Raw genomic sequence first — 13,593 nt, 5'->3', positions numbered from 1 at the left:
TTTAGGAGGTTTTTCCCCCCGTGCATTGTATATACGCCCATCACTCTAGGGCTATCAATCTTTCCATTGCACACTAAGTAACACACTCTTAATGTGTGTGCCTTGAGTTTCCTTCTTCTTCTCCAAGTTGTGTGCGTTTCTCTGCAACCCTAATTCCAACAATTGGTATCAGAGCAGGTTGCGTCCTCCCGGGCTTAGTCGCCAACAGCTTCAGCACACGTTTGCTCACTTTCTCCGATTTTAGTAAGATTTGGCGAGCATTCGCAGGTCGACAAGAATTTTGGTTGAGTTCCTAGAGCTAAGTCTACTCAGATTTCTGATTCGGGCTCATTTCGGCCTCCGTTTCCACTATATGCAGTACTGCACATGCTATTTCGTCATTTAGTGCAGAATTTTTGTCAGTGCCTTTTTTGCATAACAGATGCCTTACATGCTTCTACGGCTTGTGCTATATAGCACGTGTTGTTCCCGCTTCATTTCTCCTCTTTTGGGACAGTTTTCACATCAAGTGCAGCATTTACCATGGTTGATAACAATACAGATGCGTTCAGGATGTTTGCTGCTGAGGACAGATTGGATGGGGAGAATTACCTTATGTGGGCTTACATGATACAACATGTTCTTGTGTCAAAGGGGACTAGTCTGGAATATTGTGCAAGGCATTGATGTATGTCCTGGTTCTGAGGATGTAGGCGATGTTGAGGATGTTGCAGGTCTTGCTGCAAGGATTGCTGCTATTAAAGTTGTTTCGCCAACGGTAGAACAAGCTCGTTGGGATGTAAACGATGCACATGCTCATGCATTGATTGCATTGTCTGTGAAGCGCACCGTTACTCCTCACATTCGTTCAACAAAATCTGTAAAACAGGCTTGGGATATTCTAGCAGGTCTTTATGCAAGCCGCAATGAGGCTAAAATTGCTTTGCTGCGTAAAGAGTTGGAATCGAAGATTATGCATAAGGAAGATGATATGGACACTTTTCTTGCTGGTGTCAAGGATATCAATGAGCAACTTATTTCTGCAGGTGAAGTCATTTCAGACAGTTCCCTTGTGCAGACTGTTCTTGATGCCTTACCAGATTCTTACCAGACTTTTTCCAGTACTTGGAGACTTATGACCCAAGGAAATCCTAAAGTTGTCAAGTTTGATGCATTATGCACATTGCTGTTGCAAGAGTCACTTTCCAGAAAAAACAGGATTAGGCAGCGTGAAGTTGAACAAGCTTTTATTGCTTCTTAAAGAAAGGGTGGTGACAACAATGCAGCCACTTCTTATGGTTCTGCTGCGAGTGGCAAAACTACTATTTCTAATGCTTCTGCTGGCAGCAATTCGTCTGGAAATTCTGGTGATAAGGGCTAAAGAAAGACGCGTTGCCATTATTGTAAAGCTAATGATCACTTGATCAAGCAATGTCCTAAGTTGAAGGCCAAAGAGGCTTAGAAGAAAGGGGTGGTTCCACTGCAAATGCTTGTTCGACTACAAATGCAGCCATTGTTGAGTCTTCTGTGAACGGAGACTATGATATTGATGTTGATGCAGAATGGGCTTTTAGTGCAGAGTGCACTTACAATCCTACTGTCCATGATGCATGCATGTCAGTTGGTTGTTGCAGATTCACATGTGTGGTATTTCAATAGTGGTGCTACAAAGCACATTACCTCACATCGTGAATTTTTCACCTCTCTTGAGTCTGTCCCTCATGGGAATTCAATGACTTGTGCCAACAATGCCTCTTATCTAGTTCAGGGGGTTGGAAAGATTATACTTACTACTACAAATGGCAGTTCTTTCACACTTGTTGATGCAATTTATGTACCTGGGATCGAGAAGAATCTTTTGTCTGTATCTGCACTTGCTAGACTTGGACTTGTAGTCAAATTTGTGGATGGAAGATGTACAGTTCATGATCTCAGTTTTGATGATGAAATTGTTGCATCTTGCCTTTTGTTCCGTGGGCTGTATAAGCTCACTTTGTATGACAAGTGTGGACAAAATTTTGCAAATGCAGCTGCAGATTCAAGGGCTATTTCAGATGCAAAACTTTGGCATGCACGTTTTGGTCATCTGAATTTTGCCAGTTTGCTGCGTTTGCAAAAATCTGATATGGTTGCTTCTTTGCCGCCTCTTGAAGCACCTGTCAAACATGTTTGTGAAGGCTGTATTTTGGGTAAGATGCAGCGTTCAAAGTTTCCAAAGGATGGTTCAGTTAGAGCCACATGTAGGTTGCAGCTTGTGCATAGTGATGTTTGTGGGCCCATGCAAACTCCGTCCTTGGGCAATTACCTTTACTTCGTTACTTTCATTGATGATTACTCCACGCATGCATGGGTATTTTTGCTTAAAGCGAAGTCCGAAGTTTTTATGTGCTTCAAACAATTTTTGGCTATGCCTGAAAATGTCTCGAAATGTACTATGGGCACCCTCTGTTCTGATCGAGGCGGGGAGTATATGTCTCATGGATTTAATGCATTTCTGGCTAGTCGTGGGATAAAACACCAATGTACAATGCCTTATACGCCTCAACAAAATGGTGTTGCTGAGAGGAAAAACGGGTCACTTACGGAAATGGCACGATGTATGGTCAAAAGTCAAGCTTTGCCGCATTTGTTTTGGCTTGAGCCCATCATGTGTATCACTTATGTACTTAACAGGTGTCCTACGAAAGCTTTGCAGTCTAGTACTCAATATGAAGCCTAGCATGATAGAAAGCCTTCTATTGAGCACATGCGTGTTTTTGGCTGTTTGGGCCACAAACACAGCGCAGAAAATTGGATGATAAGGCTATCAAATGTATTTTTGTTGGTTATAGTGTTGAAAGCAAAGGTTACAGGTTGAATCATCCGCAAATAAGGCGTATTCTAGTTTCACGGGATGTAGTGTTTGTGGAAGATTCTATTCAACCCTTACTGTCATGTATTAGAGACAGTGATGTAAGCTCACAGGACATTTATGACACTTTGTTGCCTCTTTTCAGTGGTGGAAGTTCAAATGTAAATTCCAATGAGGCAAATGTACAACCTATGGGGGTTTCCAAAAATATTATAGATCAGCCTATTACTGATGCAGATGTACATGATGTACTTGATGAGAAAAGGGCTAAAAATGAGCAGGCTAGAGGTACGCCAAAATGGTTGGTGCATACATTGCGTGACAGTAATTTGGATGCACCTTTGTCTAGTTGTACTCGTTCAGGCTCTGGCCATGCATCTTATGCATCAGATTTTTATGCTTTGGCTGTGTCTAGCTTACATGATGTTGAGGAACCTCTGTCTTTTGATGAAGCACAGAATTCAAAAAATTGGATGCTGCCATGCAATCAGAATATGATGCACTTATAGAAAATGACACATAGACTTTATGTATTTGCCTCCTGGCAAAAAGGCCATTCGTACAAAGTGGGTTTACAAGTTGAAACCCAAGCTGGATGGTGAGATCGATCGCCATAAGGCTCGACTTGTTGCAAAGGGTTATGCACAACAAAAAGGCATAGATTATGAAGAGACTTTTGGTCCCACTTGTCGTATGACTACTGTGCATTTTCTATGTGCATTGGCAGTTCATTTTGGTTGGGATGTACATCAATCAGACATTGTTACTGCTTTCTTGAATGGTGATATATTTGAGGAAGTTTATGTAACGCAGCCTCACGGTTTTGTCAAGAAAGGACAAGAGGACAAAGTGTGCAGATGTAAGAAGGCTTTGTATGGGTTGAATCAATCTCCTCGTGCTTGGTATGAGAAAGCTAACACTCATTTGGCAAACAAAACTTTCGTAATAGTTCAACAGAAAGCACATTGTATGTAAAGTGTGAGGGTGATGTACTTCTCATTGTGGTTCTTTATTTAGATGATTTGCTGATCATTGGACCAAATGAGAGACATATTGTTGAATTTAAGGCTGATTTGAATGCTACTTTCAAGATGAAAGATTTGGGGTTGTTCCATCATTATTTGGGCATACAGTTTAAGCAGTCTAATGGTGGTATTTCTTTATGTCAGAAAAGTTACATAAAGACAATGCTATGTAAGTTTGGACTTGAGGATTGCAAACCTATTGCCACTCCCATGGAAACAGGTTTGAAGTTGAGTCTAGATGATGCTAGCGATCCTGCTGATGTCACTCTTTATCAAACTGTTGTTGGCTGGCCCATTTATGTATGCAACATGAGGCCAGATATTCAGTTTGCAGTCTCATAGGTCAGCAGATTTATGCATAGACCAGGGTCTAAGCATTGGCAGGATGTCAAGAGGATTTTCCACTACCTTAGTGGCACTTTACATCTTGGCTTGTTTTATCCCAAGGGGGGATCATTGTCGCCAAACTTACATGCTTTTTTGGACTCAGATTGGGCTGGTTGTTTTGACACGCGAGTGTCCATAAGTGGTTTTTGTTTCATACTTGGCAGTTCATGTATATCATGGTTGAGCAAGAAGCAACCTACTGTGGCCACTTCTAGTTGTGAGGCTGAGTACAGGGCAGTCTTCACAGCTACGGTTGAGTGTGTATGGCTCAGACGCCTTATGGCTGATTTGGGTGTTGGACAGGACACTGCCAACACTATCTACACTGACAGTCAGAGTGCATTTGCAATTGCGAGAAACCCAGTTTTTCATGCTTGCACAAAGCACATTGAGGTGCATTACCACTATGTCAAAGAGAGGCTCTCAGCAGGAGAGATCAGCTTGGCTTATGTGCCAACACAGGACAACCTTGCAGATCTTTTCACAAAGGCATTGTCTCGTGAGAAGCTTGAAGCTTTCCGCAAAGCTTTGGGCTTACTCCCCTTTATGGACTGATCATGTCCTCAGGACATAGCACTTCCCTTTACTCATGTGCCAGCTCTCGTTGACCGCATCGCTCTAGGGGGGATTTGTTACCATATACATGTGGTAGTGATGTGTGTGAACACACTAGGACCGTCGGAGCATTTTTTTCCTGTTTAGGAGGTTTTTTCCCCCATGCATTGTATATACGCCCATCACTCTAGGGCTATCAATCTTTCCATTGGACACTAAGTAACACACTCTTAGTTGTGTGCCTTGAGCTTCCTTTGTCTTCTCCAAGCTGTGTGTGTTTCTCTGCAACCCTAGTTCTAACAATACTATGGTTTGGGATTTTTTTTTTCCAAAACCCTGAAAGGACACTTTTATGTCCTGTTAGGTTACCAAATTAGTGTCTATATATGAGCGCCAACTTTCAAGGGGATTTTATCATATTATGGTCTCCATAGACTTTTGTGCTTATAATAGTTAAGAATTGAACCCATAACGAACACTCTCACAAAATTCTATGCAATGCTATGAACCTAGATACCCTAAGCTTGGGAAAAAAATGCAGTGACTCTAGCACAAAAAAAAGACTACTTCTTTATTCTTTACTACATATTTTACAAGCTTAACCTAATAGGGTAGGAGATACCATCTGAAATTAAATTTTCAAAAAAAGGGAATCAAGTGAGATTTGGGGAGTAAGCATAGCTTGCAAGTGTTGTGCAATGACGCGAAGGTGTAGGGACTGGTCGCCTATTGACCATTTTCGTTAATCATGGGTGACCGACGGAGGACCGGAGCCCTGATTATAGGAATGGTTAGTAGGCGACCATACCCGATCAACAATGGTCGAGGGGAGGGGGGCCAATCATTATAAGGAGGTCAGTCGCACAGTCTCAATCATGGTGCTGAGTTTAAGGCGCCAATGATTGGCTGCAACATTACCGTTACGCATGCTGCACCTCACCTACCATTACCCCGAATCCTTTGCTGTAGCCTCCTTTGAAACTGTGTAGCTCCTCTTCTCTATCATGGTCGTCTAGATCTCCCTAGCTCCAATGCTCGGTCTATGAGAATGCCAGATTGTCTCTCTCTCAAACATGTCAGAGAGAACAAGAGAGAGAGAGAGAGAGAGAGAGAGAGAGAGAGAGAGAGAGAGAGACTTGCTCTGGCATGGTTTCTCTCTCAAACATGTGAGAGAGATGGTCTCTCTCTCTCTCTCTCTCTCTCTCTCTCTCTCTCTCTCTCTCATCCTGTCTCCGGACACAGACAATGGAGACAATGCTGTTAGGCCTGCTCTGCAGCACACGATCATTTTTACACATTCGTCCATGCATTCGAACATGTTTTTTATGTAAGCTAAAGTTGCAACATGTTACATAGACATTCCAAATGATTGCAATACGAGTTATTGAAGCTAGACGCTACATACATCTCACTTATTTTGCAAATTGCTATCAATAAACACAACCTTAAATTTTTTTTTGTCAATGTCCGCAAGAAAATGCTGAATTCCGCAAGAAAGTTTAAACCTCAATTACATGCTTGTTTGGTGACTAGTTCATGTGTTTGACGTATGTTACTTGATTTGAAAGATTTTACCCAAGATTCAATCACTAATTGAACACTTTTAATCATCGTTATGCACTAAAATAATATCAACTCTTGTGAGTGAGCCTCGAAACACCAAGATATGCCTCCAATCAACATTCGCAAGCACATGATTTCTTTACAACAGTTTGATATAGTTTTTCCTTCTTTAGTACTCGTCATTGTTTATTATAAAGGACTCATAAATATGAGAAATCCAAAAATGCTCAATTTTCTTCATGTGATCTCAACCACATCATGAAAAACACCTCAAAATTTTGTTTCCACGTTCAAAATTTTCATAGGATCACTTAGTTTCTCAGGACACTTGAATGCCCAATTACAAACTAGTGTTAGGGAATGGGCATCTCGATAGCTTTGAGAAGGAGGTTTGGTTACAAGACACTTTAGTTTCTCAAGACACTTGAATGCCCAATTACAAAAATAGTGTTAAGAAACTGGGCACCTCACATCTCATTAGCTTTCAAAATGAGGTTTACATGATGGTGAATCTAAAGAATGTAAAGTCATGATTTCCCAGAGTAGATCGAAGAACAAGATAATAAGACATAGACCAAATAGACACCATAGATTTTGCTACCAAAAAGAAGATTACGAGGACAAAAGTTCATTAAGGTGTTGATGGAAGTAGAGGGCAAGCAAAGACATATTGCACATGTGAGTTGCAGTGAGTTTTTATGCTTGTGCTCAAAGTAGTGAGAGGCTGTGAACACTGAGATCAAATAGCCAGTGAGAGTGATATACCAAAGTAGAGACACATAGGTAGAGAGCCAGGGCAGCAGGTTGTGGGTCACTTACTAGTAGTTCTTTAACTGAAACATCAGAAAATCCTTGTGGTACCTTTGCATCTTCTTCTCTGCCTGCTGATCCTAGCTGGATTGTGCAATGGTTTCAGGACTCTCAACAAGTAGATTTTCGCTAGGTCCTGCCCGTTGGCGATGGCTATGGTAGCAGCTACTCTCCTTGGGTAAAAAGGGCCAACATAACCCTCAGAGAGGGCAACCAAATTATATGGAATTTTCAAAAGTCATTTGTCCTAAGCTCCAGGCTTGGGTGAATCATGAGGCATGACACCGAGTGAGACAAACATGTCTTCATCTACTCCATAGAGCATCACAGCAGCCACTAACACCAAGGTTTAGAGGACCTCGAGAAGCAAATGCACCCCGTGTTTAGGACTCAAGGAGAAGGGACCAACTGGAGCATGGCGATAGCTTGGAGAGAGCCTGAAGCTGAAGTGCTGGAGGATTAAAGCAACAGTGACCTTTGCTTCCATCAAGGCAAATTGCTGGCCAATGCAGATACGAGGGCCGCTGCCAAATGGCATGAAGGCTGATGGGTTCTTGCAAGCCTGAGACACCCCTTCAGCAAACCTCTCAGGTCGGAACTCATCGGCATCTGCACCCCACATGTCCTTGTCCATGTGTATAAATGGGCACGCAATGACAATTCCCATCCCCTGTGGCAATACAGTTCCGTCGTCCAATCTCACATCGTTGTGTAACTTCCGACGGCCAAGCTCCGGCAGAATTGGGTAGAGCCGCAATGTCTCATTCAGGATCATGCCTACCTGCCCAACACATCCAAAACCGACACAAGTCAAAGTTTGTCCTCCGGATATCAAGAGAAAAAAGATAAAACAAAACACAGACAAGCGCTTACAAGTTTAAGCTTGTTAAGATCATCTGCCTTTGGTGTACCTTGCTTTCCACACACTTCAAAAACTTCTTGCCTGGCTTTCTCTTGCCAATCTTGATGCAGTGATAGCTGCACCATTGTCCATGCAAGCAAATGTGCTGTTGTCTCATGGCCAGCAAAAAAGAAGGTTTTGCACTCATCAACCACTTGTTGTATCGTGAGGCGGGGTCCTCTCTTTCCAAGTTTCCCTTCTTCTTCCATGGCACTCAGGACGTACCCTAGTAAATCAGTCCCATATGGAAAATTAGAATTTGTGTCTGTATTAGTATTTACTGCTGTAGTCTTTCTCAGATCTATGATTTCACTGAGCTCCTCATTGTTCTGCTTGTCCATAGCCCACATTTTGCGATTTTCAGAAGTAGGAAGGTATCTGCTCACGTCAACATCAATGAAAAATTGCTACTGCATGAGAGTTCGAAAGTAATTAAACCTCCCTAAAAAGAGTGGAGTCATTATTTATTAAACCCACACAAAAGCAATTCCTTCACATCTTTATGAACCAAGAACTTAGAAAACGCTCTTAAAGGTTACTTGCTATTACTCATCTCAAAAGATATGGGAAGGTTCTTCAGACTGTTATTCATTTTACATGATAAAGTACAAGTTCTCTTGCTCAGTAAGTACTGCAGCACTCATTCACAAGCTGTCACAGTTATCAGTGCATTGACTATAGTCCTTAAGCCGGTGTCCTTGAAGCTACCCACAACAGTTGGTGGTGATAAATGCAGCATCATTGAAAGAATTTTACCCACCGATTGCTCCAAAATTGATGCTATGCCTACAATGCAACCCCCATCAATTGATGCTATGCCTACAGTGCAGCCCCCTTAATGATGCATTTAGTTTGTAAGCAGCTCAAGGGCTGGGAAGAAGAATTTATGTTAATTAAAACTCCTTTGAGGAGAGCAGGTGGTGACAATCCGTGGAATTTCCACCAATTACTCCCATTTTCTCAGTCTTTGCAATTCAAATACTTTGGATCAAAGAAAATTGGAGCCTCGCCCACACACACTCATTGAGGATGGCATACTTATGCAAGTAGACTCTAGCATGCCAAGGACAATCACCGATACTCCAAAGCCATGCACAGCTCTCCAATTAGCATCTGCAACCATGTTACCTCACGTTGCCACTGTAACACTTGAACCTGCTGGTAGCTTGCACATAAGATAGACTATCAGCCCAATCTACATCAGCTTGCACCTTCAAATTCCCATCCAAAGGCATAACAATAGGCTTACAATCAGCCATACCATACTTGACAACATATCCAATGCATATTGCCTTTGTGAAAGCCATATGCCCTCTCTCATGCGTATAATTTAACGCCCAAGAAATAGTATAGCTCTCCCAAATCCTTCATGTCAAACTCGGCTTTAATAGGCTCTTTAGATGCTCAACTTCAGCGCCAACAACAATCAAATCATAGACATACACACATATGGCAGTCCCTGCCTCATTCTCCTGCACATACAAAGAACCAATGGTTTTTAAGTGTGCTACAATCCTCTCATGCCAAGCTTTGAGTGCTTGATTGAGCCCATAAATTGCTTTCCTCAACTCACATACATAAGAGAAGAAATACGGGTTATCAAGGAAGGTGAGGAGAAGAAGTCATGGGCCGCGGTCATCCCCGCAACACAAAAGAAAGTAGAGGAGGCCGAAAAATGGATTGAGTTGCCAAGAAAGGGAAAGGTAAGGAAGCTCCTTGTACACCCACTCTTATTAACATGACCCTCGAAGAGGAACAAAGGAGGAAGATGCGGGCTCTACATGTGAGGGTAACCGGCCTCAAGGACATAAACAATGTGGAAAAAGAGGTCACAAGCCTCACATCCATGATGGGGGTGGACAAGCCTTAACACACAAAGGCATGGAGAGTGGGCAAGAAGAGTGATAGCTTGGGAAAAGCTCTCATACTACACTTCCCCTCCTTGGAAGAGAAGAAGGAATTCTTGAGAAAGGGGCCTACTCTCAAGAAGACGGGTATTTTCCTCGGTGATGATTTCACTCTCTCACAGCTTGCGCATATGAGAGGTAATGTCAGAGATTACGGCGGCAAGGGAGAAGGGAGAGATGGCCTTTTAAAGAGATGGTCGGGTGGTGATTGTAGAGCGACGCTCTACATGACGGTGTGAGACCTATGGGACCACATTGAAGATGGCTACTTGGAATTCTAATGGATCTATGAGGTTGGACGTTGGTGCCTTTGAGGACAGTTTCAGAGACAGGGACATTGTTTTCTGCTCAGAGACTCATCAGGCCCCTAGACAGCTTATGCCACATGTGGTGGGATACAGATGGGAGACAGACCACAGGACAGTCGCGAGATCCGAGCATGGGAGTAGAGGTTCAGGAGGAGTAGCAGTGCTATTTAGGGAGGAGTTACAGCCACTACCAGTGTGACATAAAAACGCGTTTCATGCAAATGAAACCCTGAAACCTAGGAGACTTTTTGCCGAAACGCATGAAACGGACAGACATTTTTTATTAAATGTTTAAAATTGGGGCTTTTTTTCCAGAAACCCAACGCTGTCCATAGCGAAGTGCGTATTGCTGCCGCTAGCTTATGTATTAGAACTCAGTTTTCATTGGACAGGATTGCTATTATGGAGTCTGGACACATTTTGATGTGGTTTCATTGCTTGTTTTGATTTTAGGCTTCGGTTTTATGCATTGGTTTTTCATTGAAGTTTGAGGTCTAGCTCCAGTTAACAGATGATTGTGGTCCCTAAAACTTATGGTTTGTGACATTGTATTAAGTTTGAACTTTGTTCAATAGAAGTACTTTGCTACATGAATCAATGATGCATCAGTTATGATTCATGAAACTAGTGGTTGTGTTTTAACTTTCATCCATACTGAACATCTCTTTGATCGTGCTCGCTTGAAGTCGCTTCTAAGCAGTGAGCACTGAGCACGTCTCTCTCTCTCTCTCTCTCTCTCTCTCTCTCTCTCTCTCTCTCTCTCTCTCTCTCTCTCGTGGACATTAAAGTCTAGAGTCATGTGTGCTACATTGTGTACATATTTATCATATTTTATTAATATATAATTTACTTCGTTTATGAAACCTGTTTCATTTTTTTGATGCTATGAAACGAAACGTTTCAAAACCTCGAAACCCCGAAACGACCGAAACCACGAAACGTTTCATGTCACACTGATCTCTGAGCAGAAAACAATGGCCCATTACTACATATTGTACGGAAGGTGATCATGCTAGATACATGTGGATAAGGCTGAGAGCTGACACAAGCCGATTTCTATACATTACAATATGTTACTTCCCCCCCAGTACGTCAGTATATGCTGCATCCAAAGGACAGTCGCCTTTCTCTATACTAGATGATGATACATGGGAGTTTTCTAGGGATGGTGATATCATCCTCCTAGGGGATTTCAATGCCCGAACGGGAAACTCTCAAACACTCTTCTACGACACTTAAAATGAGATGCTTTGAGAGCAAGATGTGGGTGAATTGGGGCTTGACAGATGCTCACATGACAGAGAGAAAACGGAGTATGCGAGATACCTCACGGAGATGACTGTTGGGTTAAAGGCCTAAATAACCCCTTTTATACATTTTTATACTTTTTATACATATTGAACCTGGACACATTTTTTAAAAGTCACTTATAATAAAAGTGGGAAAACCCAAAACTGACTTATTGAGTTTTTTCCAAAAACATGAGCTCTCTTTCTCTCCCTCTTCGTTTTGCTAGCGCTTCCCTTCTGCATCACAGTGCCTCTGCTTCAAGCCTCAAGGCCTGCACATCTTTGCATGCTCTATCACTTGCAAACACCGCCACGCTCATCAACTGGTATCAGAGCCAAATTAGGGTTTCAGAAGCTTTGCGCAGGTGGCTGGACAGCAGGCAAAAGGCTTCTCTCGCGTCAAATTTCCGCTTTCATCGCGAAGCCCCTTGCTTCCGGTGTCACCTAGGGTGATTAGGGTTCCCAAAACAACCTAAAACAGGCTGAAATTAGGTCAAAACAGGTAAAAACCAGAAAATTACAGGTCAAAACAGCAAAACGCAGGTGTTCTAAGTCGATTCCCGTAAATGCCCCTTGCTTTTCCCACTCAAAACAGGTCCATTTGATGCAAATTGATGCGCCAAAACAGTAAATTTGCAGAAAATTCAGAATTGGACTGTTTTTATGTACACAAATTGAGGTTTATGTACGTCTTTTGTGGGATTATGTAAGTACGCATTGGGGATACTTGTTAATTGCTGAAATTTTCAGCACATTGTATGCAACGTGCGGTACATTGTGATCACTGGAAATTTTCAGATTTTGTGTAGACACTATCTGCTGCATTTGTATTTGTGCAAATGGCCTCTACTTCTTCGTCGTCTGATGCCAAGAGCTTGATGGAAATCGTTCCATCAAGCGATTTGACGATACAAGTTTCGACCTATGGCAAGACAGGATGCAGGAGATTTTGTTCCTCAAGGATTGTGAGGACGCCCTTTTGGTTGTAAAGCCTGAGGATATGCCGGATAAGGATTGGGCCAAGCTCAACAAGAGGGCAAAGGCCTACATCAAAATGGTTGTGACCGATGACATTCTGGTGGACATAAAGGGCTTGGACAATGCACATGCAATTTGGCATAAGTTGAAGGCCACTTATGAGAATGCCACCCTTGTGAATCAGGTGCATTTGATACGCAAACTAGTGAACATGATGCTTGACGAAGCCAAGTCGGCTTCTGAGCACTTAAGTGCTTTCACCAGAGTTATAAGTCAGCTACAGGATACTGGGCTTCAACCTTTTGATGACAAGTTGAAAGCCATATTTTTTGTTGATGACTTTGCCAGACTCTTGGGAAACGCTTGTGGTTTCTTTGAGTAATAGCCCCAACCTCACATATGATGGAGTGCGAGGCTCCATCTTAAATGAGGAAATTAGACGCAAGTCTAGTGGTGGGGAAGGTGGCAGTTCTGCTTACAATGCGAGAGGCAGAAGTCAAAAGCAAAATACAGGTACCAAGACTCAAAACAGGAGCAAAAGCAAGTCTAGGGATAAGGATGTGACTTGTTATCAGTGTGGCAGAAAAGGCCATAAGAAGCTAGATTGCAGGTATTTCAAGAAAGAGCAGGAAAGAAAGAAGGAATCACAGGAGAAGAAGAAGACAGAGGATAAGAAAGGGGAAAAATCAGCAGGTACCTCCTCCAAGGATTCGGAGACTGTCAATGTATCCTCTAGTGTGGTTACACAAAGTTATCCGACAGTGAAGAGATCTTGGTTGCAGCTTCATGCCCCTCATATTTTGTTGTAGCAAATGCAGAAGACATGCTTATCTCACGTAGAGATGTCATTGATGCATTGCTAAGTGCAAATGATGGCCTTACACAGTTTTGGATAGTAGACTCGGGTGTCTCATTTCATGTGACTCCATCTGTGGAGTGTTTTGCTTCTTATCATGCAGGCAAGTATGGCAAGGTTTACCTTGGGGATAACCATGCTTGTGACATTGAAGGAATGGGCACTGTGCGCTTGGCATTAATCA

General features: G+C 42.5%; 1 protein-coding gene across 1 annotated transcript in view; it reads right to left on the bottom strand.

The window, feature by feature from the left end:
• Nucleotides 1–6,930: 6,930 nt before the first annotated feature.
• LOC147446724 (cytochrome P450 72A397-like) overlaps nucleotides 6,931–13,593 on the bottom strand; it is a 117,459-nt gene continuing 110,796 nt past the window's right edge. The window contains exons 4-5 of the mRNA XM_086525888.1: nucleotides 8,044–8,449; nucleotides 6,931–7,951 (exon numbers count right to left, since the gene is read on the bottom strand). Coding sequence (XP_086382014.1) covers nucleotides 7,520–7,951; nucleotides 8,044–8,449 — 838 coding nt within the window. The 3' untranslated portion in view covers nucleotides 6,931–7,519. The remainder of the gene's footprint in view (nucleotides 7,952–8,043; nucleotides 8,450–13,593) is intronic.

The sequence above is a fragment of the Adiantum capillus-veneris genome, chromosome 12 (genome assembly GCF_014529385.1).
Source record: "Adiantum capillus-veneris isolate H3 chromosome 12, ASM1452938v2, whole genome shotgun sequence".
Taxonomy (NCBI): domain Eukaryota; kingdom Viridiplantae; phylum Streptophyta; class Polypodiopsida; order Polypodiales; family Pteridaceae; genus Adiantum; species Adiantum capillus-veneris.
This window is presented reverse-complemented; position numbering and strand designations above follow the sequence as displayed.